Raw genomic sequence first — 26,349 nt, forward strand, 5'->3', positions numbered from 1 at the left:
TAAAGTATGGTTAAATCTGTCCCTAAAAGAAATGGACAATGGTTGAAATGAGGAAATGTCAGTGAAAAGTAAAGCAAATGATTTAAATAGTAACTGTAACATTATTAAGATTCAGGAAAAGTAAAAAGGCAAGGGCAAACTGTTGAAACAATTCAAACTAATAAACAATGGTTTAAGTATTAAATGTTAGCTCAAGCTGTTGGACAAAAAAATGGTTTGAGGTAATTACCAAACAAATGAGATTTTTAAATGCACATCATCAACTGCTGGAACAGAAAGTAACTGAATAATCAGTTAGTGATCCAGTTGCCTAGGTGGTCCTCTAAACCATTTACTATCAAGTTATATGCCAATCAGTGCTTCCCTGGAACTTGTGAAAAGTGTATCCCAGGTCCTGATCACTTCCCATCACTAATGCTTATGTCATGCGTAGTTCCTTTTAGTTGCCCAATGTCATTCTCCGTCTGTGGTCTCTGTTTGGCGCTTTGCTTCTAGTTCAGATGCAGCTTAAGACGCAGCTCTAACTTTGATAGTGAATGGTCTCTGTTTCCAGTTTGTGGCACACTTTAAGTTTCAGTATCATTCTGTGATTAGTTACCAACTGCCTGGCATCTAAACACGTGCGCCATATACAAGCGTGCACACTGGGCGACCGCAGCAATGTGCTAGTGACCAAAGTAAGCAACAGGACATTTTTGGTGCACCACACTTTCTGAGACAGATTTGAACCAGCAACCTCGGGTGATCACGCACCAGTCGGTCGGAGAACGTGCATTTTCCCCTGAAACCGACCTGAGGGAGCGACGGGGTTTTCAACCGGTCTCTAGGCCAGTGTGACTAATGCCTAAAGTGGTAGAAGTAGAGCTGACTTTAAATAAATAAGATAAGATAAGTGGTTTAAAACAACTAAAAGTAAACAGCTTTCTAACAGTTGTTTATAAAAAAGAAAGAAAGAAAAAACAGCTGTCGGAGAGAAAAAAATAAAACCTAGTGGATGAATAGTTGGAGCAGATGATTCGAATGTATATCGAAAAGTGATGGTTAAATGGTTACATGGTCTATATTGATTGTTGTAAGTATTTGATTATCAGCTGAAAAATCAGTGATCCGTGGCAGTGTCCTATGAAGCTTCCTAGAAATGGAATCAACTTTTCTGGGCTTGGGCTGTTAGGAAATCTGACATCTGGAACCTCCGGGAGATTACCGAGAGTGCCAAACTATTATTGACTTGGTATCAAAGGACAAAACACAGAATCCTGTTCAGTAACACAGACTTTCCAAACACATGATAGATGATGTTATGCTGGGGATTGTGGTGTACATTCTGCTCTGTCCTGGAGCAACTCTTTATCCCAGTGAGCTGCTCAAACACACACCTGGTACAGGTCATTTCACACTTTGGTAACAGGTGGTTGCGGCCATTTTGATCAGACTGTACAAAGTCTAAGTCTATAATGTACCTTCTGATGACTGGTTTTCACAGTCTCTGTCAGACTATCATTGGAAACTTGAGGGTCAGCTGAGAGCCAACGAGTTCATGAGAAACCACTGTGTTGGCTACCAACAACAGGAAAACCCAAATGATTTCTTACAGTGTATGTGGCATGGGGCTGAATCAGTGTACCTGTACCAGAGCAGCACACAGGTAGCAGACAGTGAAGGCTATGGTGATAGGTGCCTCCTCTCCTTGTAGCAGAGAGATGGCGTAAAGGAAGACCAGGTGACCGGGTATAACGAGCATCAACAGCACCCGTGCTGACTTTGAGTTGACCCCTGGGAGACAGAAAATGTAAGAAAATAGTGCCTTTTGTTATCAACCACTGATCTCTATCACCAATCTTTTGACTCCAACTTCTAGTCTAAACTTTACTGTGATTGTATGATGTAACATAATCTGAGTTATTTTACAAGCTCCACATTGTCAATATTGTCACCACTTATAGTTAATCTGACATCAACAGCTGACTTTTTACACATTCTGCAGACTCTGATTGACATCAGCATATTTGGAAGTCTTATTTGCAGTCAGCTAATAGATCAAGTCCCACATTCACACGAGCTGGCCGTTTGTCTCTGGCTGAAAATGACGATGATGGTGGTGAGACAGTGAGTTTAAAACTATGGTGTGGCGGGGCCTGCTGGGTGGCCCTGGGGCTGTAGCTCTTGGGTTTAGATTTCGTGAAGAGGCTGGCTCTTCCTGGGGTTCAGGCAGGTTGGGGTGGGCTGATTGTGTTTCTAGAATGCTTGATTCCAGCCCCTCATTAGTAGAATTTGTTTTTTACCAACGCCTGTTAGGACCTTTAAAGTCAGTTTCCTTAAATCGTTTAAATTTCTGGTTTAGAGAGCTTCCACCGCATGGCATCATTACCTGAGGAGAAGAAGGTGATGCAGGGATTGGGCCAGTGCTGCCTCATCTTGTAGGGTAGCACCCCTGGGATGCTCCAAAAGTGCAGATAGGTAGAGATCCTGCTGGCCTGGATGGCTACCAAGTTGCCACCCACTCCTATGCATGGGAAGAGAAGGCAAGAGGATGAATGAGCTGAGTCAAAGATGATGTAAACAAAGCAAGAGAAACTACAGGGTGGTTATCAAAGTTCTCTCCCACAAAGAACAGTAAACACAGCTTTAGTGACGCTTAATCTCATTTATTGCTGCCGGCACACAAATTAGGCCAAATAATGACACACTCTTGGCACAGCTGTGATCTGGACAGGGTCTACAGAGAGACGCGAGCCAGAGCAACGCTAAAGCCTGACCACTCGAGTCACAGTAACTGAAACATAAGAGAGATGAGTACAAAAGAGCACTGCAAAGTGTGGAGACTAGTCGCACATGCACGTGGAACACCACACAAATAAAACTCTCTAAAAATCAGAATGGGACAAATTCTGGCATAAATATTGTGTCAATACTGGTTGAGCATAAACTGTTTGATGAGCCATTTTCTGATTTCTAATGTGCTCCAGGTGGGTCACACAATCAAACTGGAAGATAAGATTCTGGGTAAAATGAATTTATTCGCCTCTTCAAAGTCGTATTTCGACACAATCAAGGACAGCTTTTGCATCCCGCTGCTTTTTACAGTCCATTTTCATCTGGTGTTGACAGTGATATCTGTGACTAACTCGGTTATGTCAAGCACCCTTCCAAGTACTTAGCCCCACAAAAAACAAAACCAAACAAAAAAAAAGAGGCACAGTTGCCATTAGGATAGGGAGAGGGGTGTTTTGTGAGGAAAACATAATGCTGGTTATATTTTGCAAGCCAGAATAGGAAATTTAAACCAGATGGGAAATTTAGAAATTATCAGCGTGGCGCAAAGAGCGTACGAATTATGAAACAGCCAGAGGATGGGCAGAATCAAAATGAGAAACAGTGACAGGGAGGATCTGTGGTTATTCAAGGCCCTATGAGCTGTGCCAGCACACTGGCTGTGCATCATTAGTGGTTTACATTGACTTCTCTCCTATACTCATCGGCTCTCTGCACGCATCACCTCACAGCCAAACCACTCGGCCTTAGGGCTGCTTCTTTTTTGCTTCCTCTTCTCTATGTCATGATGCAGTTTTCATTAAGGCATAAGTTTGACACACATTAAAGATGACGATCAGGTCTCTATAAGCACAGTGTGACGATCTCTCTGCTCGTCCTTATGTTTATTTGACAGGTTTGTGGTACACACTGTACTACTGCGTCTCAAAAAATTTATATTTTACAGATTCAGTGCACATAAACAGAAATATTTCACCTTTTTCTTTTAATTGCTCATGATAAGCAGGAATCCAGTATCTCAGATTTAAGTATGTCAATAAATTACTATTCAAACAGCATAAACACCTTACATCTGTCACCCTTGTTTAGCACATACAGCCGCAATCATTTGGCAAACTGCTGATTTAATGGTTACCCGGATGACGATCATCCACATCCTCCAGGAGAGGATGAACAGTGTTAAAACTGCTACCAAATGGTTCACTGACCATGTTATTACTGTCCTGCCAACTCACCTCACCTAAACTCCATAAAGAATCTTGAAGGTATTGTGAAGAGGAAGATGAAAAACACGCAGGCAGAGCTGAAGACTGCTGTCAAAATAACACCTCAGCAGTTCCACAAGCTGACTGCCTCCGTGCCACGCTACATTTATGCAGTAATTTGTGGTGATGGAGCTCCCAACCAAGTATTAACATCTTAAAGAAACATACATTTCAGAAGCTGGACATTCCTGTACTGTAAATCCTGTTTTTTTTTATTGATCTGAGGAGATTTTCTAATGATTTTTGGGATGCTTTTTAATGCTGGTAAGTTGGACACATGGGTACTATGGGAACCGATTGGCTTTGGGAACCAACACCAAGTGGCCACTAGATGAACTGCAATTTTTAGCTTCATTTTTAAATTTTTGTTTGTTTTTTATGCTTGCCTCTAAAAGAGTAGCTTGACTTGCTGCATCTTATTACTCATGTATTTGCATCATTATAATGGCACAATCGAATCGACCACAAATAGTTTGCCAAGTCTACTCAGCTGCTGTTGCAACGCTCGACCTTTTCAAATTTTGTCTGTGGCTGTTTTGTTTGTGATTGTAGCTGCTCTGACAGTTGGTTCTTCTTATTCTCTTCTTATTAGACACAACAGCAAAGGTGATGTAGATAAAGTCAGCATCCTCAAAAGTAAACGACCTAAGTAGAAGCTAGTAGTCACATCAAAAGAGCATTTATTTTATTTTATTGTAAAGATAATAGTATTAAGTCAAACAATATGGGAATGAAGAAACTGTAGTTCCTGTCCAGTTATGGCAAGCTCCAACACTGATGTTAAAATGGCTGATTTTAAAGCAGAAATAATATGTTTATAGCCAGGTATAAAAAAACAAAATAAAACAAACAATATTTATACTGTAGGCAGTTATACGGTACTAAGTGCCTGCTAGGTCTTCCCAAATGGTTAGCTGATGACCTAGCATGCTAGTAGGGCTGTTCGATATAACGATATATATCGGATGACGATATAAAAACGTCTATCGTTTCATTTTACGCTATCGTTTGTTTTGTGGTGTCGGAAAATAAACTGTTTACGGTAATATTTTTTCATGGTTTTGATGGTCACTGTAGTGGCTATATTAATTTCTTAAAGTTCTCTTTTTCTCTTATATTTAATATAACCACACTACGGACAGACAAGCACCTGTTTTTATGCGTTGTGGTTAGCAACAACAACGGTAACACCATCGTGTGTCTGCTTGTTTATGTTCCACATAAACCTTTCACAATAAAGCTCAAGATCCTGTTGAGACTTTTCAAAATAAACTGAATCACGTGAAAGAGCAGATTATTTACGGATGAGAAGTAAAAAAGAGCCGTCAGGTGCTAAAAAATAAACCTTAGACGCAAACGTTAGAACAGGCTTTTCCCCGCAGCACGCCATGTAATAAATACTCACAAAGAAAACGGTGGCTGTTACAACTTATGTCTAAAAATGTATAGTTTCATGCATCTGTTAAAACACTCGATTCCAGCTACATGACGCGCAGCTGGAAACACTTCCCGCAAGTCGAGCTGCCCGAGATTCACAGAATTTACAGAAAATGTTACATTTTTGTGATTTATATCGTTATCGGATGATAGAATTCTTATATTGGGATATGAGATTTTGTTCATATTGCACAGCCCTACATGCTAAGCCCTTTTCCAAATATAAAAAAAAAGCTAGAGTCAAGAAACTAAACTTCAAACTTTAAAACAGTCGTCCACAAACCAGTAGTTGATGTCATGCTGGCTAGGTCCATCTTTTATCTGCAGTCTATAATTTAGAACCATATCCCTGTTTGGCTGCTTCGCTTTCAATAGTTGGTCAAATAGGTGAGAAACTAGATTTATTCTTCACTCTTTTCCATTTTTAAATCACAAAATATTGCATTTTAGGTACAAGTGATTATATTTTGGTAAAAGAAGAACTCTGATTAAGCAAAATACAACATAGAAATTGAGTTTCCAAAAGATGCATGAAAGCAGTTTGATGCCCTTACATCATGGCTCTGGTGCATAAGGAAAAAGTTGGTTCTTCTCAAATGTTCCATTGGTTTTAAGGCTTCATTTACAGGACATTTTGGCAGTTCTTCAGGTTTTAGCCCATTAACTTCAAATCATGTGTACTTTAACATTAGGGCTGAACATTTTCCGAAGCATCACATATGATTTTAGACTGGTTTCCCGCTAGCAGCTGGTTTCAGTTCATTTCACAATGGCAATTAACATCCACTTGGAAAAAAAAGGCTCAAGTACTTGAGGAGAGGTCATCATGCATGGTAATTTAGACTGTTCTGAATGCCCCCAATTGGTATTACATAATATGTTCTTAGTGCTTTGGCGGTGAATATAAACAAAATTGTTGCCAAATTCAAAATTTTACTTCAGCAAAGTTCTTGTCCTGCTTCCTGTGTTTAGACAAGATTTTAATATTATGAGAAATATGGCTTCAGTTTTCAAATTAAATAGGATTATGTAGAAAAACACTGAACACTGATATCCAGCCAGTCTGGATGGGTCATCCACCGACCACATTTATATTTTTCTTCCGCGTTTACAGCTTTTTAATGTCAGACGTCAGAGCTGTTAAACAAAATAGAAGCGTTTTCTTGGAAGGAAATCAATAAAGAAAAATCCTTTGATCAAGTCAAAGTAATTGGATGGGGATTTTAGATGCACTCAAATCCTGGTAAAATGAAATATTTCAGCCGGGCCCCGAGAGGTGGACTGTGCTGTTAAATCTGTGCTTACTGTGGTGCTCATGCACAACAAACCCGAACATGAGCAGCTATCACTATTTCTAAATCAAATGAGAGTTTGACATTAAATTTTAAGCTCATTTGATTTAACTGCAGCACTTTATCAAATTTTATTACTATACCCATGTGACACAGATCTCAACTTCCCACATCTTTGAGCTGGCTGATACACAGAAACTCACTGTCATCAACTACCGCACAGGCATTTGTACAGACATGTTCAAGTAATTACATGTGGCACCGTTTCATTTTAGAGACCTGCTTACCATTAATGACAGGAGTGAAGATAGCCATACCCTCGAAGTTGGGATCACTCACCGTCTTGTCCAGTATAAGGCCTCCAAAGCTGGACAGCACAAACACAAAGGCAATCACAACACAGCAATACAACCTATGTACTCATATGCTGTACATACAGCGTGATGCATGATTTCTTCGTTTTGGTCCATATTTGTCACACTTACAGAGTTCACATCATCAAACAAATGTTATTAGACCAACGTAACCCCAGTCAACACAGATGCTGTTTTTAAATGAAAAGCTCTCCAAACCTACCTGCCCTACAGACAAAAGTAACAGCCACTAATTCTAATAAGCTGCTGTGCCACCATTGGCGGTGAGAACTACAATGAAGCATTTGTGATAACTGGCAGTGACTCGTTCCCATCGTTGTGGAGGAATTTTGGCTCTCTCTTCTTTTGCTTTTAGGATTTGTGTCACTAGACCACTCCAAAACCTTCATTTTGTCCTTTTAAGCCATTCCGAAGTGGAGTTGCTGGTGTGTTTTAGATCATTGTCCTACTGTATAATTTGAGTGCCCTTGAGCTTCAGGGCACAAACTGATGGCCAGACATTCTCCTTCGGGATTTTCTGGTAGAGAGCAGAATTCATGGTTCCATCATTTCCATCAGTCATCCAAATCCTGAAGCAGCAAAGCAATCCCAGACCGTCACACTACACTTGGTATGCCGTTCTTTTTTATTAAATGCTTTGTTAGTTTTATGCCAATTGTAACGGGACTCAAACTTTCCAAAAAGTATATTTTTCCAAAATTCTCAGCGATCATCAAGATGTTTTTTGGCAAATGTGAGATGAGCCTTTGTGCTCTTGTTTGTCAGCAGTGGTTTTCTCCCTGGAACTTTTTGTCAAGCGTCTTTTTTATTGTTGAGTCATGAATTCTGACCTAAACTGAGACGAGTGGTTCTTTAGATATTGTTCCGGGTTATTTTGTGATCTCCGTGATGAGACGTTGATCTATTGCACTAGCTTTGGTAGGCCAGCCACTCCTGTGAAAGTTCACCACTGGTCCAAGTGTCCTCCATTTGTGGACAATGGCTCTCACAGTCACCTTCATTCTGTCAAAGTCCCAAAGTCTTAGAAATGTCTTTGTAACCCTTTCCAGACTGCCACTGGATATATGTCATTGATTTTGTTGCTCAGCTGTTTCTTTAGATCAGGACAAGATGTTGAGGTCTTGCAGCTTCTTCACTCCACTTCTGGGAAGATTGGCAGTTAAGTGATGGACATCAAATTGCTGTGGAAATGACCTTATAGTATTTCCCAGATTGATGAGCAGCAACAATAGCTCCTCTCAGATGATTGTTAATGTCTTTCCACTTTGACACATGAATGATCCAGATCTCTATAAAGTTGCTCACACTTTATAGGGCTAAGCAGCAGCCCAGGGCTGCTGCTGCTGCTTAGCCTGTTAATTCTTATAGGAGAAGTGAGAGTAGACTTCATACGTCCTGTGAAAAAATACTTTTTAATAGGCCTGTATATGTGCAAGAGCCATAAACACACAAAAAACAAATCTATTCACATATAAAGTGCTGTTTATTATTATTCTAGATTAAGTGTTTGAGTGTCTACCTGCTAATGGACATGGCCACTATTACGGGCTGCCATCCTGAACGGAGAACCTCTCTGATCTGAGGGCTTTGTCGGGCCACCAACACCCAGACCGGGATGAGACAGAGAAAGACCAGACACACCATAGGTGACAGGTACCATATGTCTAAAAGAAAGAGAGACAGAGAGACAAAGACATTATACTGAAGGTCTCCAAAGAAAGGAAGAAAAAAAGGAGACAAATCCAGTCTCCTTTTTTTCATACCCATGTCTGCATGGGTATGAAAAATGTTATTCAACACAACATTAAAGGCTTTACAGTTTTATCCTACATATACAGTAGCTAGGAAACTGTTGCTTTATTTGCTTGTGTTCTGTGATGTAAATGATACTGGCATTTTATTCCCCTGTACACATACATGCCAACCCTCTCCATTTTTCCGGGAGAATCCCGAATTTCAATGCTCCTCCCGAAAATCTCCCTGAGCCACCACTCTCCCGAATTTCTCCTGATTTTCCACCTGGACAACAGAATTGAAAAACCATATCCCAGAATTCATAGCGCAGCCCAGCCAATTCCAGTTTCCAACAATGGCGGCAGCTACTTAGTTTTAAATATTACTCTTATTACTCTTTCTGGGTCACAATATAAAGTTTTAGCATATTTTCAGGCGAGAATGTAGCTGTGTAAACTTTAAATATCTTAACCGACGAGAACAGCGAACTCCCAGCACATCGTTTTCAAACCCCCGCGGTCTTTCGCTACTCAGGTTAAACATGATATATAACTCACTTAGATAACCTAATGTTATGTAAAATGTTATTGTTTGACTTATTTCAGTGTTTTATTTGTTCCTGAGTACATCGGTTTGGCTGAGATTAAAGTTATTAGATCAGAATAGATTAAATAAAACTTTATTAAACCCTCGGGAGGGTTCCTCTGGGGTTTTCACACATATATACATTTACATCACATATGCCAAATAACTAGATGCAGAGAAACACATCTATAATCACCCTTTTTTTGTGTATCAAAATGTCTCAGGGTGTCATTTTGATACACAGTGCACACACACTACAGTGTGTTTTGTGTATACACAGTGCATTCTCACAGTGTGTGTGGAAAAATCTGCCTTTTGCTGCCATCTTCTGGCAGAAAAAAGTCAGTTAAATCTTTCCTTCCAAATTCCAAGGGCACCAAAATACCCTGTATCACTTGTTTTTCACATTTAAGGGTTGTTATTGGTTGTCACTGGCAGCCACCAGTGCTACCCCTCAGCCTCCCAGCAGAGGGCATCTATGGTATAAATTTGAAAACCTAGGCGATTTCCTTCTTCAGTTATTACACTCACAAGACTATCAGAAAAACTGACCTCTGACCTTGTCCAAGATTTCACCTCATCTAAGATTTTTAGTAGCAGCACCAATGGGATGAATTTAAAAAGCCTGTGTTGCCTCATTTGAAGCACCGTGCTACGCAGCTCCGGGGCCACAACAGTTATCTCAAACAATAAACTGTGTTAAGGCCGTGGCTTGTAACACAACACCCATTTACTTTCTGAGAGATGTCATTTATTAACAAAAAAACAAAAAAAAGAAAACATGCAACCAAAACAGATCAAGCACAAAGGCTGGGTCATGAAGGAGAACAAGTGGGTAGAGCTAAGGAGGCGAATGGCCACAAACCAAATACTTCACAGATCACCAGAGGGCGACACCTAGGACATCACATGCAAACAAACACACACACACACAGACATTAACAATAGCAGTGCTAGTGATCTGTAATATTAGAAACTACTTATAATAAAATTTTATTATTATTATTTAATTTTTTTGTAAATTCTGGATGCTGATCTGGACATACTCCAAAGGTCAATTCTAAGCTGTGTGAAAAATGAAATTTATAATCCAGCCATAGGTTTGTGAATATAAGGAAAAATAGAACTGAACTAATCATGTGACCTCTTACGCACAGTTAAAGTAAAAAAAAGCAAGGAACTTTAGTGAAACCCAATAAGCTTGAGATCATATGGTTGCTACTGACATCTCGGCTTTTTCCTCACCTTTATACTCATAGAGCGCGCTGCTGACCCCAGCCAGCAGGGACAGGGTGATCAAATCCCCCAGACTCGCAGCAATGGGAGTGGCCACATTGTCAGGGTTGATTCCCACTTTCCTCGAGCCGATGATCACTCCAATCATCACCAGGCCTGCACAACAGAGTGTGAAGGGACAGAAACACAAAAGACGTGAGACGCTTACACTTTCAATCAACATACGGGGAAAACACAACTGTAGAAAGAAAGAGCCAATTCAGCTTCTTTCATCATGTTTGTGAGACAACAGAATGCTGATGGAAGCTTTTAGCTGGAATTTGTTCGTTTTTCTATATCAACAAAGACAACTGTCAACACGCCAACCTGTCTCACAGTGATAGCTGGCCTGGAAAGAGAAAAGAAAAGAAAAACAAAAGGGTATGAGTAAAAAAACAAATTACAGAGAAACTGAAATGACAGTGTAAAGAAAGACAGCGACGAGGTTTTCCCCTGCAGAGCAAAAAATGAAACAAGGACAGTTTTGTACCTTCACGCATCAGTCCTGCTTAACACCAGAACACTTAAGGTGAGCATGAATTATGGATTATTCAGGGAGTGCATGCTGAGACGGGTAATATAAGGACAGGCGCACAGATGAAAACTGTTTGATTGAAATTTGTTTCACAACATTGAGAAGCCACCCTAAAACACTGTCAGAATAATAACATTAGCTTGTATAACTGTCAAACTGTTACGTATTGTTTGTTATAGTTACAACGAATCACATTCACACCTAGCAGCTTAAATAAGAGTTTGTTACCTTAAATTAAGACCTTAAAAACGGTAGCATCTGCATGGGTGTGTGTCGTTGTGTCTGTCAACAGGACAGCTTGAAAAGTTTTTTGTGAATTCTGAGAAAACCTTGTGGGAGTGTGGAGTGGGGTCATGTTAACAACCTATTAAATCCACCGAGGTCTTCAAAGTCAACTTTATTTATTGGTTGAAAATTGGCAAAAAGCCTTATAACATAGAAACTATGATTATTACACCTGTGGTGTGTATTCCCCACATATAGAAAGTCCTGTATAAAGATTAAAATATCATGACACATTTGACCTCTGACCTCAAGTTCAACAGATTGATCTGAAGGTCAAAGTGATAATAAAGCTATATAGAGCTATTTAGAACTATGTATCTTACTGAGGTGAGTTAAAAACATCCAATCAGAAAGTTCCTCTGTCAGGAGGTACTGATGGTGCCTTTTTTATGTGTCTAGTTTGACTATCATAACATCATGAAGAATGTGAGTACAGCTGGTACTCTGGAGTGAATGCTTCATCTGGTTCTTCTATAGTTACAGCTTCCGATTTGACCCCTGACCCCTAAACGAAACTGTATGCTTGGGCGACTATATGCTGGAATAACTGACTGTTATTCGAATTTCCAAATAAAGAACATCCCCGCAGCTTACTTACCTAAAGACAGAGCAGCTACAAAGGCGGTGGTGATACTGCTGGCGCACAGGACAGCTGCTTGTTCCAGTTCAATGCCTCCTCTGGAAATCGCCCCTAAACAAATTGCTGCCACTGCGGCGAGGAATCCTACCACTGTGGCCTGGACCTGCCGAAACAGGACAGAGCACAGCAGCGTCAGGCCCCGGCTACAGTAGGATAGTGAATTTAACATTCAGAACACTGACGGACAGATGTAGGAAGCAGCAATTTTCATGAGTGAATATTTTTTGGCACATTTTTCTCAGAAAAATGGCTTCAGGAATCGTTTAGCCTAAAAAACTGAAGTGGAGTGAGTTTGTACTTAAACACAATGCAGAGAGCAAACTGAAGACAGGAGTCCTGAACTGTTGAACAGTGACAGTCCAGCCCATTATTTACTCTTTTCATATTTTGTGTGTAAATTTCTCCCCGGCATACCTTACCTGAATAAGTGCCAGATTGCTGCACACCATGGTCCATTGTTTATCAGGGTCATCCATTTGGCCTGTGTTAGCCTGCAAACATGGAGTCATGATTCATATGTTGAGGCAAAGGCTCTCACTCAAATAACACAGATCTGAAACAATGAAGTTTTTTGTTAAGACAGATAAATGGGTCTTTGTTAGTCTTTATTATATATATATATATATATATATATATATATATATATATGGCAGCCTGTTCTAACGTTTGGGTTTGTGGTTTATTGTTAGCACCTGACAGCTTTTTGCTTCTTATTCATAAACTCTCTCCATACTCTTTCACTTGATACTTGCGTTGATGGCAGAAGAGGCCTGTAGTTTTTGGTCACTGGCAGGGACCAATTTGCGGCATAATTTCATAGGCAATGAAAAATATCTTGCAGTAAACAGTGTTTTGCAACAGCATGACACAAAATGATAGAGTATAATATGAAAAGGTAGATGTTTTAATATCATCATCCAATGTTTCCATCGTAGCCCTAGTGGTAAGTGTGTGTTTCTAAAGCAGGGGTGTCCAACTCCAGGCCTCGAGGGCCGCTGTCCTGCAGGTTTTAGATCTCACCCTGAGTGAACACACCTGAATCAAATGATTAGTTCATTACCAGGCCTCTCGTGAACTTCAAGACATGTTGAGGAGGTAATTTAGCCATTTAAATCAGCTGTGTTGGATCAAAGACACATCTAAAACCTGCAGGACACCGGCTGTTGAGGCCTGGATTTGGACACCCCAGTTCTAAAGCCTCTCCACCAGAGGCCTGGGAGTTTGAGGGTCCTGTGCAGTGTCTCGTTGTTCTTAGGACTGCACTCTTCTACACAGAAACCTCAGATGTTGTGCAAAGAATCTGATGGAAGCACTCTTCCAGTTTGGGGGGTTACAGCTCCTAATGCTCCTATTACCACTGGGACCAGTTTTGACTTTACCTTCTACGTGTGCCCCAGTTACTCCTTCAGGCCCTCTACTCCTCTATTGTTGCTGTGTGCTGGGATTGCCACATCTATCACAACTGCCGTCTTCTGCTGCTTGTCAAGCATCACTATATCCATCTCGTTCGCCAGGAGCTGCTGGTCCATCCAGAACTCAAAAGTCCAACACGACCTTACTCATATTGTTCTCAACCACCTTTGGTGGTGTCTCCCATCAGAAGTTTGGGACTTTTATTTCATTTACAGTACAATTATTTCTGTACACTGTCAAAATCACTACACTAAAATTGGCTACAACCTTCTATTGTGTGTTGGATGTCTCTGGGCCCACACTGCACAATCTGGAACTTGGATCCAGCTGTGTGTGTGACTCCTGCCTCTATGGATCTGGTCCTTAGGACTTGTTCTGTGCTGTCCTTTAAGATAGCCTTTTCTAGCCATTGATAGGACTTTTTAATGTTAGCCACTTTCTCTATCTGTCGATGGTGCATCCTAGGCAGGGTCATTCATGATGGTTCCTCCTCCTTTACCTCACCAACTTCTGTCTTTAGCTGCCTGAAGCTTTCTTGTAGCAGCTCCTCTAACATATTCTGGATTATGGCTCTGACTCTCTCTCTCATCGTTGTTCGTAAAGCCTTAGGGTGCTGGACTTTGGGTGGAGACATCTATAAGTTATAAGGATTCTTTGTTTGGATTTGGCATCTACTTCCTCCTGTGGCCAGCTCATTAGTGTGACTGCTGATTAAGCATTCACAGTACTGAGATCCGAATCTTTCTTTAAACACCATTCAACACCATTACCACACGCACACACACACACACAGCAGATATTCTGCAAATATTCTAGTTTTTCATTTGCGGTTCTTCGGTTTAGACATTTAAAATGAGTCATTTTTTTTCAAGGGATTAAAAGAATATGAGCTTTCAATATCCATTCTGATTTTTTCAACCTCTTTTTCTAATGTACATTTAAAAGCTATTCAGCTACTTCCCAACCTTGAAACTTCTTCTGTGTGAACAGCTTTCAGCAGTTCTGCACTTTGGCTTTCGGGTGAATGATTATGTGTATTTCCGCTCATTCAACAGTTTTTTCACCAAAGATTCAGCAATTATAAAAATTCACCTCAATCACTTAACTGTCAGCATTCACACTGCACTAACATTTCTATGCTTCACTTTATTAGTACCATTTGTTGGCACAGAGGTCTCAGAGGTTTAGGGGAGAAGCTACATGGTTCCAAAGGCACCATTCACAACATATTTTGATAATAAATGTTCTGCCCATCTTCTGAAGCTTACACCACTACCTAAATCTCAGAAATGCTAATTTATTATGATACTGAGGTGACTCATATACAGTGGCTTGCAAAAGTATTCGGCCCCCTTGAACTTTCCCACATTTTGTCACATTACAGCCACAAACATGAATCAATTTTATTGGAATTCCACGTGAAAGACCAATACAAAGTGGTGTACACGTGAGAAGTGGAACGAAAATCATACATGATTCCAAACATTTTTTACAAATAAATAACTGAAAAGTGGGGTGTGCGTAATTATTCAGCCCCCTGAGTCAATACTTCGTAGAACCACCTTTTGCTGCAATTACAGCTGCCAGTCTTTTAGGGTATGTCTCTACCAGCTTTGCACATCTAGAGACTGAAATCCTTGCCCATTCTTCTTTGCAAAACAGCTCCAGCTCAGTCAGATTAGATGGACAGCGTTTGTGAACAGCAGTTTTCAGATCTTGCCACAGATTCTCTATTGGATTTAGACACCAGACAGGTCAGGGATAAAGTTATTGAGAAATTTAAAGCAGGCTTAGGCTACAAAAAGATTTCCCAAGCCTTGAACATCCCACGGAGCACTGTTCAAGCCATCATTCAGAAATGGAAGGAGTATGGCACAACTGTAAACCTACCAAGACAAGGCCGTCCACCTAAACTCGCAGGCCGAACAAGGAGAGCGCTGATCAGAAATGCAGCCAAGAGGCCCATGGTGACTCTGGACAAGCTGCAGAGATCTACAGCTCAGGTGGGGGAATCTGTCCATAGGACAACTATTAGTCGTGCACTGCACAAAGTTGGCCTTTATGGAAGAGTGGCAAGAAGAAAGCCATTGTTAACAGCAAACCATAAAAAGTCCAGTTTGCAGTTTGCCACAAGCCATGTGGGGCACACAGCAAACATGTGGAAGAAGGTGCTCTGGTCAGATGAGACCAAAATGGAACTTTTTGCCCAAAATGCAAAACGCTATGTGTGGCGGAAAACTAACACTGCACATCACTCTGAACACACCATCCCCACTGTCAAATATGGTGGTGGCAGCATCATGCTGTGGGGGTGCTTCTCTTCAGCAGGGACAGGGAAGCTGGTCAGAGTTGATGGGAAGATGGATGGAGCCAAATACAGGGCAATCTTGGAAGAAAACCTCTTGGAGTCTGCAAAAGACTTGAGACTGGGGCGGAGGTTCACCTTCCAGCAGGACAACAACCCTAAACATAAAGCCAGGGCAACATTGGAATGGTTTAAAATAAAACATATCCATGTGTTAGAATGGCCCAGTCAAAGTCCAGATCTAAATCCAATCGAGAATCTGTGGCAAGATCTGACAACTGCTGTTCACAAACGCTGTCCATCTAATCTGACTGAGCTGGAGCTGTTTTGCAAAGAAGAATGGGCAAAGATTTCAGTCTCTAGATGTGCAAAGCTGGTAGAGACATACCCTAAAAGACTGGCAGCTGTAATTGCAGCAAAAGGTGGTTCTACAAAGTATTGACTCAGGGGGCTGAATAATTACGCACACCCCACTTTTCAGTTATTTATTTGTAAAAAATGTTTGGAATCATGTATGATTTTCGTTCCACTTCTCACGTGTACACCACTTTGTATTGGTCTTTCACGTGGAATTCCAATAAAATTGATTCATGTTTGTGGCTGTAATGTGACAAAATGTGGAAAAGTTCAAGGGGGCCGAATACTTTTGCAAGCCACTGTAGATGTTATAGAGGCATTGTATTTCTGAGGAGCTACTCTGAGCTAGAGGATGAGGGGATTATGAGGTTAAATGTTCAATTCGACTTATGCTCATACCACAGATAACATAAGATAATTTATAACATAACCCTTAAACTTTCTTACAGCGGTAGAGAGGCGAGCAGCCAAGGTCATCTCCAGGTTTCCTTTGAGTCCAACCAGAGCTGGAACCAGGATGAAAACTTCTGTGATCACCTTAAACACCTCCCAGTGCTGGAACACACACATTGTGTAATGAGATACTGAATAAACAATTACAGAGCAGTGTAAAAAATACAAAACCAAAGCAAACATTTCTACTAATTATGCCTGACATATTCCTATTATAAAAACAACTGCACCTGATTAAACTTCTTTATGGAATTACGAAAGACAATCAGATATTCTAGACTAACCCAGTAACCTACTTTCTGTTTCCACTCCTTTGAGCATTCGCCGCCACGCCATACCGTGCAGCTTCACTGGGTTTAGAAGACGTGCAGTTCACAGAGTCCGCCTCATGATGGTTTAGATCTTTAAATAAATGCGATTATACGAGAACACAGCTACAAAGAGCAGAATGATGTGAAGATGTGACAGCCACATAGGGAGGGAAGGAAGGAAGAGTGGAGGGGACTGACAAAGTAGGTCAGTAAAAGTTTGATAAGACGTTTTGTTAAATAGGTGACGTAGTCAATTATAAAATATAATATAACAGAAACTAGACATAATATATAATTTTTTTGAGCACAAGCATGTTTAAAAAAACAGCTTGTGCTCAGTGAAGACTCTGTTTTATAGCAAATACATCCTTGTGTGAACTTCAAAAGATTAATTTCTGCAACAAATATAGCTCCCGTCAGAGGGAAGAAAAAACCTATGCAGGTGTACAACCACCTACATGCGCTTCTTAACTAGCTGACTCAGCTGATCCTGGATGGCATGTTGAAGAAAACAGGGAAGTTATAGAATTTCTCTCTCTTGCTTTTAAACTTCAGATGTACTCGGAGCCACAGTGTGGGAACCCTGAAACTATTCATCTTTAGCTCTTATATATAGTGGGGATCGCATTCCTATAATAAACCTTGCAGAGCCTAAAGTCAACTTGAATTCAGAGTTACATGGAGCCAACAGATTCTAAATTGGCAGCAAGGAGTATGATTGAGCTTGAATGGTTGTCTCTCTGTGGTACGAGGCTTTTACAGAGGACTGGGTTCAAAGGACAGAGCACAATAAGCACAAAAAATATCCAGAAATTTATTTAAATTCTTTCTTCTCAGACGCAAAATCCAAACCAATCGGTCCCCATCACATCTTAAATACCTCATAGTACCACAATATTCTAATACAGCACTTTTCCTCCAATTCTACTTTTAGAAACTCTGAGAACCACAAGTAAACCTGCAGTCTGAGAGCAGAGATTTCAGCTTTCAGGCCTCGATTCTGTGGAACTAGCTCCTTGTTTGGATTCAGGAGACAGACACCTACTCTACTTTTAAGATTAGGCTTCAAACCTTCCTTTTAGCAAATGGTTAAATAACTTATATCTTTCTATTCTTTCTTTTATCCTCTTCTCTTTCTCCTCACTCCCAACAGGTAACAACAGATGTCTGCCCCCCCCCTGCCGAGCCTGGTTCTGCCAGAGTTTGCTTTCTGTTAAAAGGGAGTTTTTCTTTCCTGCTGTTGCCAAGTACTTGATCAAAGGGGTCGTCTCAATGTTGGGGTTTCGGGATTTGTGAGTAATAACCTAGTGCCTATTAGATTTACCTTTATTAGAACCTTTATTCGACTGACCCTGTTCTAGCAGAGCTTTTTTTTTATATTCCTCTGAATTCTCTGGCTGTCACACAAATGTCAGAAACCCACTTCCACTGGAAGTTATGCATGTCCATCACTGCCTCTGACTTGTTTCATAAGTGATGAAGTATGTTTATGACATGCCTTCTTCACACTTTGTCATTTCAGTACAGGTCAATCTAAATATCATGCCCTTTCCATTCTTAAGGGTTATGAATCATTTCCATGATGTTCTGAACCCTACAAATGGAGCTACATATTGATGAGCAGTAATTCATTATCTCTCCTGTTTCCAACTCCTGGAACACAAATATTAATTAACCCATCAGTTACTGATTACTGTGTGCCAGTTAGCTAGCTTAGTTAACCAGAGCCAGTGGTTTGTCACATACAAGAACGACCCGAACACATTTTTAAATGTTTTTTAACCATTATGAACGTGCTAACTATTGCTCTGTTAAGTATTATGCACTCTCTAGTGTTTGCAACCAATTGGATCATTTCTGCCTCCTGACCTATTTAAACAATAGTGAACAGGTGATGAAGGTGAATGGATCCAAATAAGGGAATAAGAGAACTGAATGTCAGTCTTGTCAATGGTAGAGGAGTGTGTGTGTTGGTGTGAGTGCATCTCTATTCATACCAATTCCTCTCAGGTTCTGGATTGCTAAATCTGGCTGACGTCTGTCATACACGGAGGCTATCTTGGGACATGTCCCACTTCTGCTATAATACTGCTGCTACTGCTGCTTGACTGTGAGTGCGAGTGTGATGGGACAAAAGCCAACATAAGCCAGCTCAGTGCTACTGTAGACTTCCAGGGACTTTCTAATGTTGGTGCTGTCGCTGTCTTCAAAATGACTGATTCAGATACTTCAGACACACAAAAATGATATTTTCAGAAAGTTTTACACTCAAGAAGAATTCAGTATTTTATGCTCGGTCTATAATAACAGGTTTTTCCTTTGCTAACAGCATCTCTGTGTAACAAATACACTTCTTTTAGCCAATTACAAGTCAGGTCTCAAGCCAAATATTTGCTGGGGAATTGTAATGTGTTAAGTTTGCTTCATTACATTAAAAGTCTGTTTGCTCATGTTTTGCTATTAATGTTGTACTCTATAGTTTCTTTCTGGTCCCCTCACCACTGTGACCATTAATGACAAACTGGGTTATAGTCTTTAAAAGCAATAGTGACATTTTAAAAAGTACAGTCTGTATTTTTAAAGCCCGCAGTGACAAAAAGGAGGAAGCTCAGGTGTTTTTTTTGTGACCGATTCTGTTGCACATGTATTTCTGGGGGTATTATTATGAACTATCTGGAGTGTTGGGGAGTAACGGAATACATGTACCGGCGTTACGTATTTAAAATACAAAATATGAGTAACTGTATTCCATGGAAGTTACTGTTTAAAAAGGTGGTATTCAGATTACAGTTACTTTGTAATCTGGTGTATCTAATCTTATTATAAAATCTAAATCATCCACCTGTCACCTTGACCCTCTTTCCACTGTGTTAGTTAAAGCCTGTCTTCCCTCATCAGCTCCTCTCATAACCAGTATTATCCATTCCTCCCTGAACACTGGAATCGTTCCTGAATCACTGAAAAAGGCTTCTGTTATTCCAACTCTCAAAAAGCCTGATGCGGACCCCAATAACTTTGATAATCTTCGCCCTATATCAAATCTCCCCTTTATTTCAAAAATTCTTGAAAAAGTTGTCGCCTCTCAGCTTCACTTACACCTCAATAACCATAATCTCTATGAACAATTTCAATCTGGTTTCCGCCCCAATCGTTTCACAGAAACTGCTCTGTTAAGGATTACCAATGACCTTCTGATGGCAGCTGATTCTGGTCTCCTATCCATCCTCATCCTTCTTGATCTTAGTGTGGTGTTTGATACCATTTCTTACAATATTCTCCTGAACCGGTTAGCATCCATTGGCATTAGTCATACCCCCTTGCCTGGTTTACCTCCTATCTCTCAGACCGCACTCAGTTTATCCAATTTAAATCCCATTCTTCAAGTCTCCATCCTGTTTCTGCTGGTGTGCCCCAGGGTTCAGTATTAGGGCCCCTTTTATTCATTATTTACATGCTCCCTCATGGTCCTATATTCCGAAAATATAATATACATTTTCACTGTTATGCCGATGACACCCAGCTCTACATTTCTTCTAACCCCAATTCATCCCTCCCACCTCCCTCCCTCTCAAACTGTCTTATCGAGATTAGATCATGGTTCTCCTCCAATTTTCTTAAACTAAACAGTAATAAAACTGAAGTTTTACTCATTGGCACAGCCTCTATCTTAACCAAATCCCACAGTTTTTCCATTAACATTGAACGTTCCCCCACCCTTCCCTCCCCTCAGGTTAAGAGTTTGGGTGTCATACTTGATAATACTCTCTCATTCCAGTTCCACATTAATTACATAACCCGGTCTGCATACTTCCACTTACGTAATATTAACCGACTCCGCCCCTTCCTTACTCCCCATGCTGCTGCCATCCTTGTCCATAGTCTTATTACGTCCCGCATTGATTACTGCAATTCCCTCTTATTTGGTCTCCCTAAAAGGTCCCTTCACAAACTCCAACTTCTTCAAAATTCCGCAGCTCGTGTCATAACTCCGTCAAGAGCTCATATTACCGCGGTTCTTCAGCAGCTTCACTGGTTGCCCATAGAAGCCAGGATAAACTTTAAAATCTTACTTCTCACGTACAAGTATATCCATAAATCTGCTCCTTCCTATTTGTGTGACCTGCTCCATATCACCAGTGTTTCCCGCCCTCTCCGATCCTCATCTGCTATTCATCTTACTGTTCCGTCCGCACGTCTTACCACTATGGGGAACAGAGCGTTCAGTCGATCTGCTCCTCGGCTCTGGAATTCTCTTCCTCCAGCCATAAGAAATATAGACTCTCTTCCCGCATTTAAGTCACAGCTAAAAAACACATCTGTTCAAACTGGCTTATTCGCTTTGGTGCTGATTTGACCTGTTGTCAAGTTCTGCTTTGCAATTTTAACTTATTTTATGACTATTGCTTCTTTTATTAATGTTGTTCTTTTGTAAGGTGACCTTGGGTTTTTGAAAGGCGCCCTCAAATAAAATGTATTATTATTATTATTATTATTATTATTATTATTTGTTGAAATGAATGGATTACACGGCGGTCTTTTCCTGTTTCATATGTTAGACTATGCTCTTTCTATTTTTGGTAATTCCACGCCGGTGGAAACCCAAACAAAACACCAATTAAGAGATTCTAATGCCTGTGTGTCAATCTCATGGCCCATGTCACCCCTACTTGCGGCCCGCATAATGACGTGAAGGAATATTTAAAAAAATATTATTAAAAAAATATTTAATATGAAGGCAATAGGCAGAGTGTTACAGGCATCGCCCTAAAGAATGTAGCCTCATGGGCAGTGTAGTCCGTGCTGCAGGGAGAATGGACTGCCATACCCGTTATGTGTCTGGATCAGGTGACCCTGAACCATTCTTTATTTATGCTGCAAAATGCTGGTGATGCAAAGTTGGTACGTTCCAAGTCTGAGCATAGAATGACTGAGGGGAATTCCCATAACAGTACAGAATACCAGGGATGGACATATGACAGGGCAGTGAATACACTGGAGGGTTACCTAGGTAACCAGAACTACTACCCATCAGCTTCAAAGCAATGCACGAGGAACACTTCAACTGTGACAATGTTCTTTACTTTTAAGGAGCTTGGAAAGAAAAGCGACTGGCCTTCTTTAAGTTTCTTGAAGATGTTTCATCTCTCATCATTAAATTACTATGACCTGGATGACATATGCCCTTTACTTTTGTTTTTACCTTTTTAAGTAAAGAACTTGGTGACAATTTCAAGGGAGATGCAGTGTATATACAAAGTCATCTCCCTCTCTGGCCTTCTTTTTCTCTCTCTCATCTCCAAACCACTTATTGAATTAACTGTTCAATGCAATCCCAAGGCTCTCGTCTCTCTCTCTGGTCTAAATCTGATTTAGAAAGCTCAGAAAGGTGGATGTAACACAAGACTCCATCTGTTAATCAGAAAAAAGCACTGTCAACGGTGAACCGGCAGAGCTGTGCACGCATGTGCAATCACAACACACGCATTTCTTGTTTAACCAGTTCAGGGTTTTTCTTTTAAGGCTCTCAACAACACGGACTGAGTTCAGAAAGCAGGCCAAGTCACAAAAAAGGTAGCTGAGACAAATATCTTATATTTAACTAAGGCCAGCATTAGTCTGAACTAATTCAAGCTTGTGAATACCTGAGGGGCAGGAAAACAAAAAGGTCTTTTTCTCCGACTAGACCGTTTATCTATTCTTCATAGCAACAGTTGTCAATACGTGTCTGTACTCGGTATGCAAGTACCCACCCACCTTTCCACAACATCCCACAATCAGAATCTATAAGTGAGGTCAGTCCATTTCTCCCAAACATCCATTAACAGGACTGGGTCTCAAATTTCACTGCTTGTTTTTCAGCACTGGGAATCAAAATTAGTGAAGTAGGGAGCTTGCTCAAATATTCTTTGATCTCTTTGATATTCAAAAGTTATTCCACCTACTCCAATACAACACCACTTTCAGGTTAACCTACGAAAGATCACCTCTTTATAGAAAGAGGGAAGTATGACGTGAAGGTGGTGCCCTCGAGCAACAATCATGACACGATAATCAAAATACTTCCAATGGTACCCAACTCTACACATCTATTCACATTATTCTTGGATAATTACTTGTATAAGGTCCATAACGATACCCGCGGAGACCATTCCAAGTCCTGATATGAGGTATGGTACGATAACCTGCGCCCCAATGAGCCAAGAGCTCTCTGGTAGGAAACCATGTTCTGATCGAGTCAGCTTCCAGGTCACGCCACGTAACTTCTTGCCTTGGTAGCGTAGCTCCAACTCCAGACGAGTCACAACCATGTTGCACAGGGGATTAATCAAAGCACTTAGTTTGATGTTTAGTTATCCCATGGTAAGTGTAACTTCATTCCAAAGGAAAAAAAAAACTCGGATTAAAAATAAAAAAGGTCTGAGGGGTCAAAATAAAGTAAGGAAGTGAAATACCAAAGATGAAAATAATCAATGAGTTTGTCCTTGGTTTAAAACAGGGGAGATGTTTCAAGCAGTTCCTAAGGCTCTTCCTGAAGAAATGAGAGGCAGCATTTGGGAGCATATATATGTTCTGCTCTCAAGGGATGACCCAAAGACGACAGCTACTTCTTGCATCATTCTTGGCAGTACACAAGATAAACATTCAGCATCCCTTTGAACCAAACTGGAGATCCGATATCTATTCAAGCAAGCGAGACATTCGTCATGTTTCCATTCCTTCCAATCAATGATATGTTTTCCCAGGCAGAATCAAATTTAAAAGCTTTAACTCCAACTTGAGGGAGCTGGAGCATGGCATCTTTGGACCAGTGGTGAGTCAGCAGTGATGAGGTATCCATTTGTCAGCACCTCTGGGGAAAAACAATCATTAACACGATTTCTGATTCATCAGTCAAAATGTTCCACAAACACAGATGATCCACATCTGCAGTCAAAGTCTTAAGTTTACCCGGCAACCTGCAAAAACTAACATTAAAAATAAGACTGGTTTATGCCAGTAAATTAATGCTGAATAGCTCAGTGGTCCTCCAGTTGTCCTGAACAACTCTAGAATCAAATAAATCCTCTGGTTGAGTTTCTTGTTTGTTGGATGGAGTCCTCAGTTGATAAGATCCAGCTTTAAATCTACTTGACCTCCAGTGTAAAAGGCACAGCTGGATCTTGTGAACCCAGAGCTCGGAGTGACAGCTGAATGAGTGACAGGAGCAAAAAGATGAAGAACAGTCCAAAAGGTCTTGAGAGTTTAGAAGCAGGAGGAAGACTTTATATCTTTGATATACGAGCCTAATCTCTTATTTGGCGAGGTGAGCTCTGTGATGTCAATAGGAGATCCACAGATGAGATGCAGCACACAGTACCACTTGAGCAGACTAAAGTGTTCCTCTCCTCCTTTCAGCATCAGGGTAGTCCTGCTCACTCAGCTCTGCTGTGACGTAGCACAGAAAGAGGCAGGGCTGTCTGCACTGTGCAAACTCACAAGAGAAACGACCGGCTTTCTGCCACGCACTCTCCCTCCAAGCTATTTTTTGCTGCGTGTCTGCCTCTTATCCTCCCTCCCTCCCGCGTATGGCATCCATCGTTCTACGTCGAACAGTCTTGCTGCATTTCACATCCCTCTTTCAGTCGTTTCCATATCTCTGTATCGTGACTCATTCTTTCCCTCCATCTTTTCCTTCCACTTGTACCTCTGTTCTAGCTGCTATAATCATTTTGGAACACCGTATTTAAGAGCAAACAAACATACTGTACAACTACTGATTTCCAGGCATCTTTCAGGTCTTAAACTAAAAATCATTCCTCTCAATGCATAGTGTTCACAAAAAAAAGAAAAGAAAATGTTTTCATACACAAAATATTAATTAATGACATGTAAAAAAAAAAAAAACTTGTAAAACATGTAACATGTAAAATCTATAAAGTGCCACATTAACAATAAGATTACATCATTTGAATACAAGAAATAAGGTTTTGGATTGGCTAAATAGAATTAAATAAATTGCCTTCGCTATAGTCTCAGATCACTTCGACATTGTGTAATAACACTGATGTGTTTCTTCTGGAAACTGCTGAGGTTGATTTGACAAGCAAGGCAACTGATTAGCAGCAACAATGTAAAAAGCTTATAATTCTTCTTATAGGATGTACATTACTTTGCAAAAGTCTTGAGCCCCATTTCTTTATATTTTGCTTCCAAGGAGCCAGACACTTATTTTTTAAGGTGGTCTTAAGCAATAGTTCTCCAGGCTTTGTGAAGGTCTTTCAAAGTTTTCCTTCAGACATTGGCTGTCTTTTCATTTATTTTCAGTCCAGCCCTTTTTCAGAGGACCATTTTCAAGGCAATTTTTTTGTTATTTGTTATTATTGAACTGCTTACCAATGAATAAACCAGCGTTGTATCTACACATAAGACAACTTAGAGACTGAACCAATTTTAAATTGTATCTTTAGTCACTTTGTTCCAAGCAGCCTTTTACAGAAACTCATCAACTGTTCTCATTTCTTTAGCCAAATCTGTGAAAAATCCCACAGATAATGCAGTCTGATAGATATAACAAAATATTTTTATTACAGCAAGGTGTTTTCCAAAGTTCTATTAGCTGAAATCTCTCAGCATGGTGTGCAGTGTGTACTTAAGAAATTTGAGGAAACTGGTCAGTTGGAGGACAAAAAGAAGTGGCAAACCTAAATTTTATTTACAGCAGATGAACAACATGTGAAAATCAAGTCCTTATACAGGGAGTGCAGAATTATTAGGCAAGTTGTATTTTTGAGGAATAATTTTATTATTGGACAACAACCATGTTCTCAATGAACCCAAAAAACTCATTAATATCAAAGCTGAATGTTTTTGGAAGTAGTTTTTAGTTTGTTTTTAGTTTTAGCTATTTTAGGGGGATATCTGTGTGCGCAGGTGACTATTACTGTGCATAATTATTAGGCAACTTAACAAAAAACAAATATATACCCATTCCTATTATTTATTTTTACCAGTGAAACCAATATAACATCTCCACATTCACAAATATACATTTCTGACATTCAAAAACAAAACAAAAACAAATCAGCGACCAATATAGCCACCTTTCTTTGCAAGGACACTCAAAAGCCTGCCATCCATGGATTCTGTCAGTGTTTTGATCTGTTCACCATCAACATTGCGTGCAGCAGCAACCACAGCCTCCCAGACACTGTTCAGAGAGGTGTACTGTTTTCCCTCCTTGTAAATCTCACATTTGATGATGGACCACAGGTTCTCAATGGGGTTCAGATCAGGTGAACAAGGAGGCCATGTCATTAGTTTTTCTTCTTTTATACCC

The 26,349-nt window shown here is 40.3% G+C and overlaps 1 protein-coding gene across 2 annotated transcripts in view; it reads right to left on the minus strand.

Annotated features, from left to right (window-relative positions):
- LOC146364263 (solute carrier family 41 member 1-like) overlaps window positions 1–26,349 on the minus strand; it is a 40,253-nt gene that overhangs the window by 5,195 nt on the left and 8,709 nt on the right. The window contains exons 3-10 of one of the 2 annotated variants that reach the window (XM_084915988.1): window positions 16,717–16,824; window positions 12,614–12,685; window positions 12,153–12,297; window positions 10,705–10,851; window positions 8,660–8,804; window positions 7,054–7,133; window positions 2,369–2,503; window positions 1,631–1,773 (exon numbers count right to left, since the gene is read on the minus strand). In XM_084915988.1, the coding sequence (XP_084772114.1) occupies window positions 1,631–1,773; window positions 2,369–2,503; window positions 7,054–7,133; window positions 8,660–8,804; window positions 10,705–10,851; window positions 12,153–12,297; window positions 12,614–12,685; window positions 16,717–16,824 (975 nt within the window). Of the gene's footprint in view, window positions 1–1,624; window positions 1,774–2,368; window positions 2,504–7,053; window positions 7,134–8,659; window positions 8,805–10,704; window positions 10,852–12,152; window positions 12,298–12,613; window positions 12,686–16,716; window positions 16,825–26,349 lie in introns of both variants that reach the window. The other variant, XM_084915987.1, reaches the window with a different exon arrangement.

The sequence above is a fragment of the Perissodus microlepis genome, chromosome 20, assembly GCF_051167445.1.
Source record: "Perissodus microlepis isolate ML-2025 ecotype Zambia chromosome 20, ASM5116744v1, whole genome shotgun sequence".
Lineage (NCBI taxonomy): Eukaryota > Metazoa > Chordata > Actinopteri > Cichliformes > Cichlidae > Perissodus > Perissodus microlepis.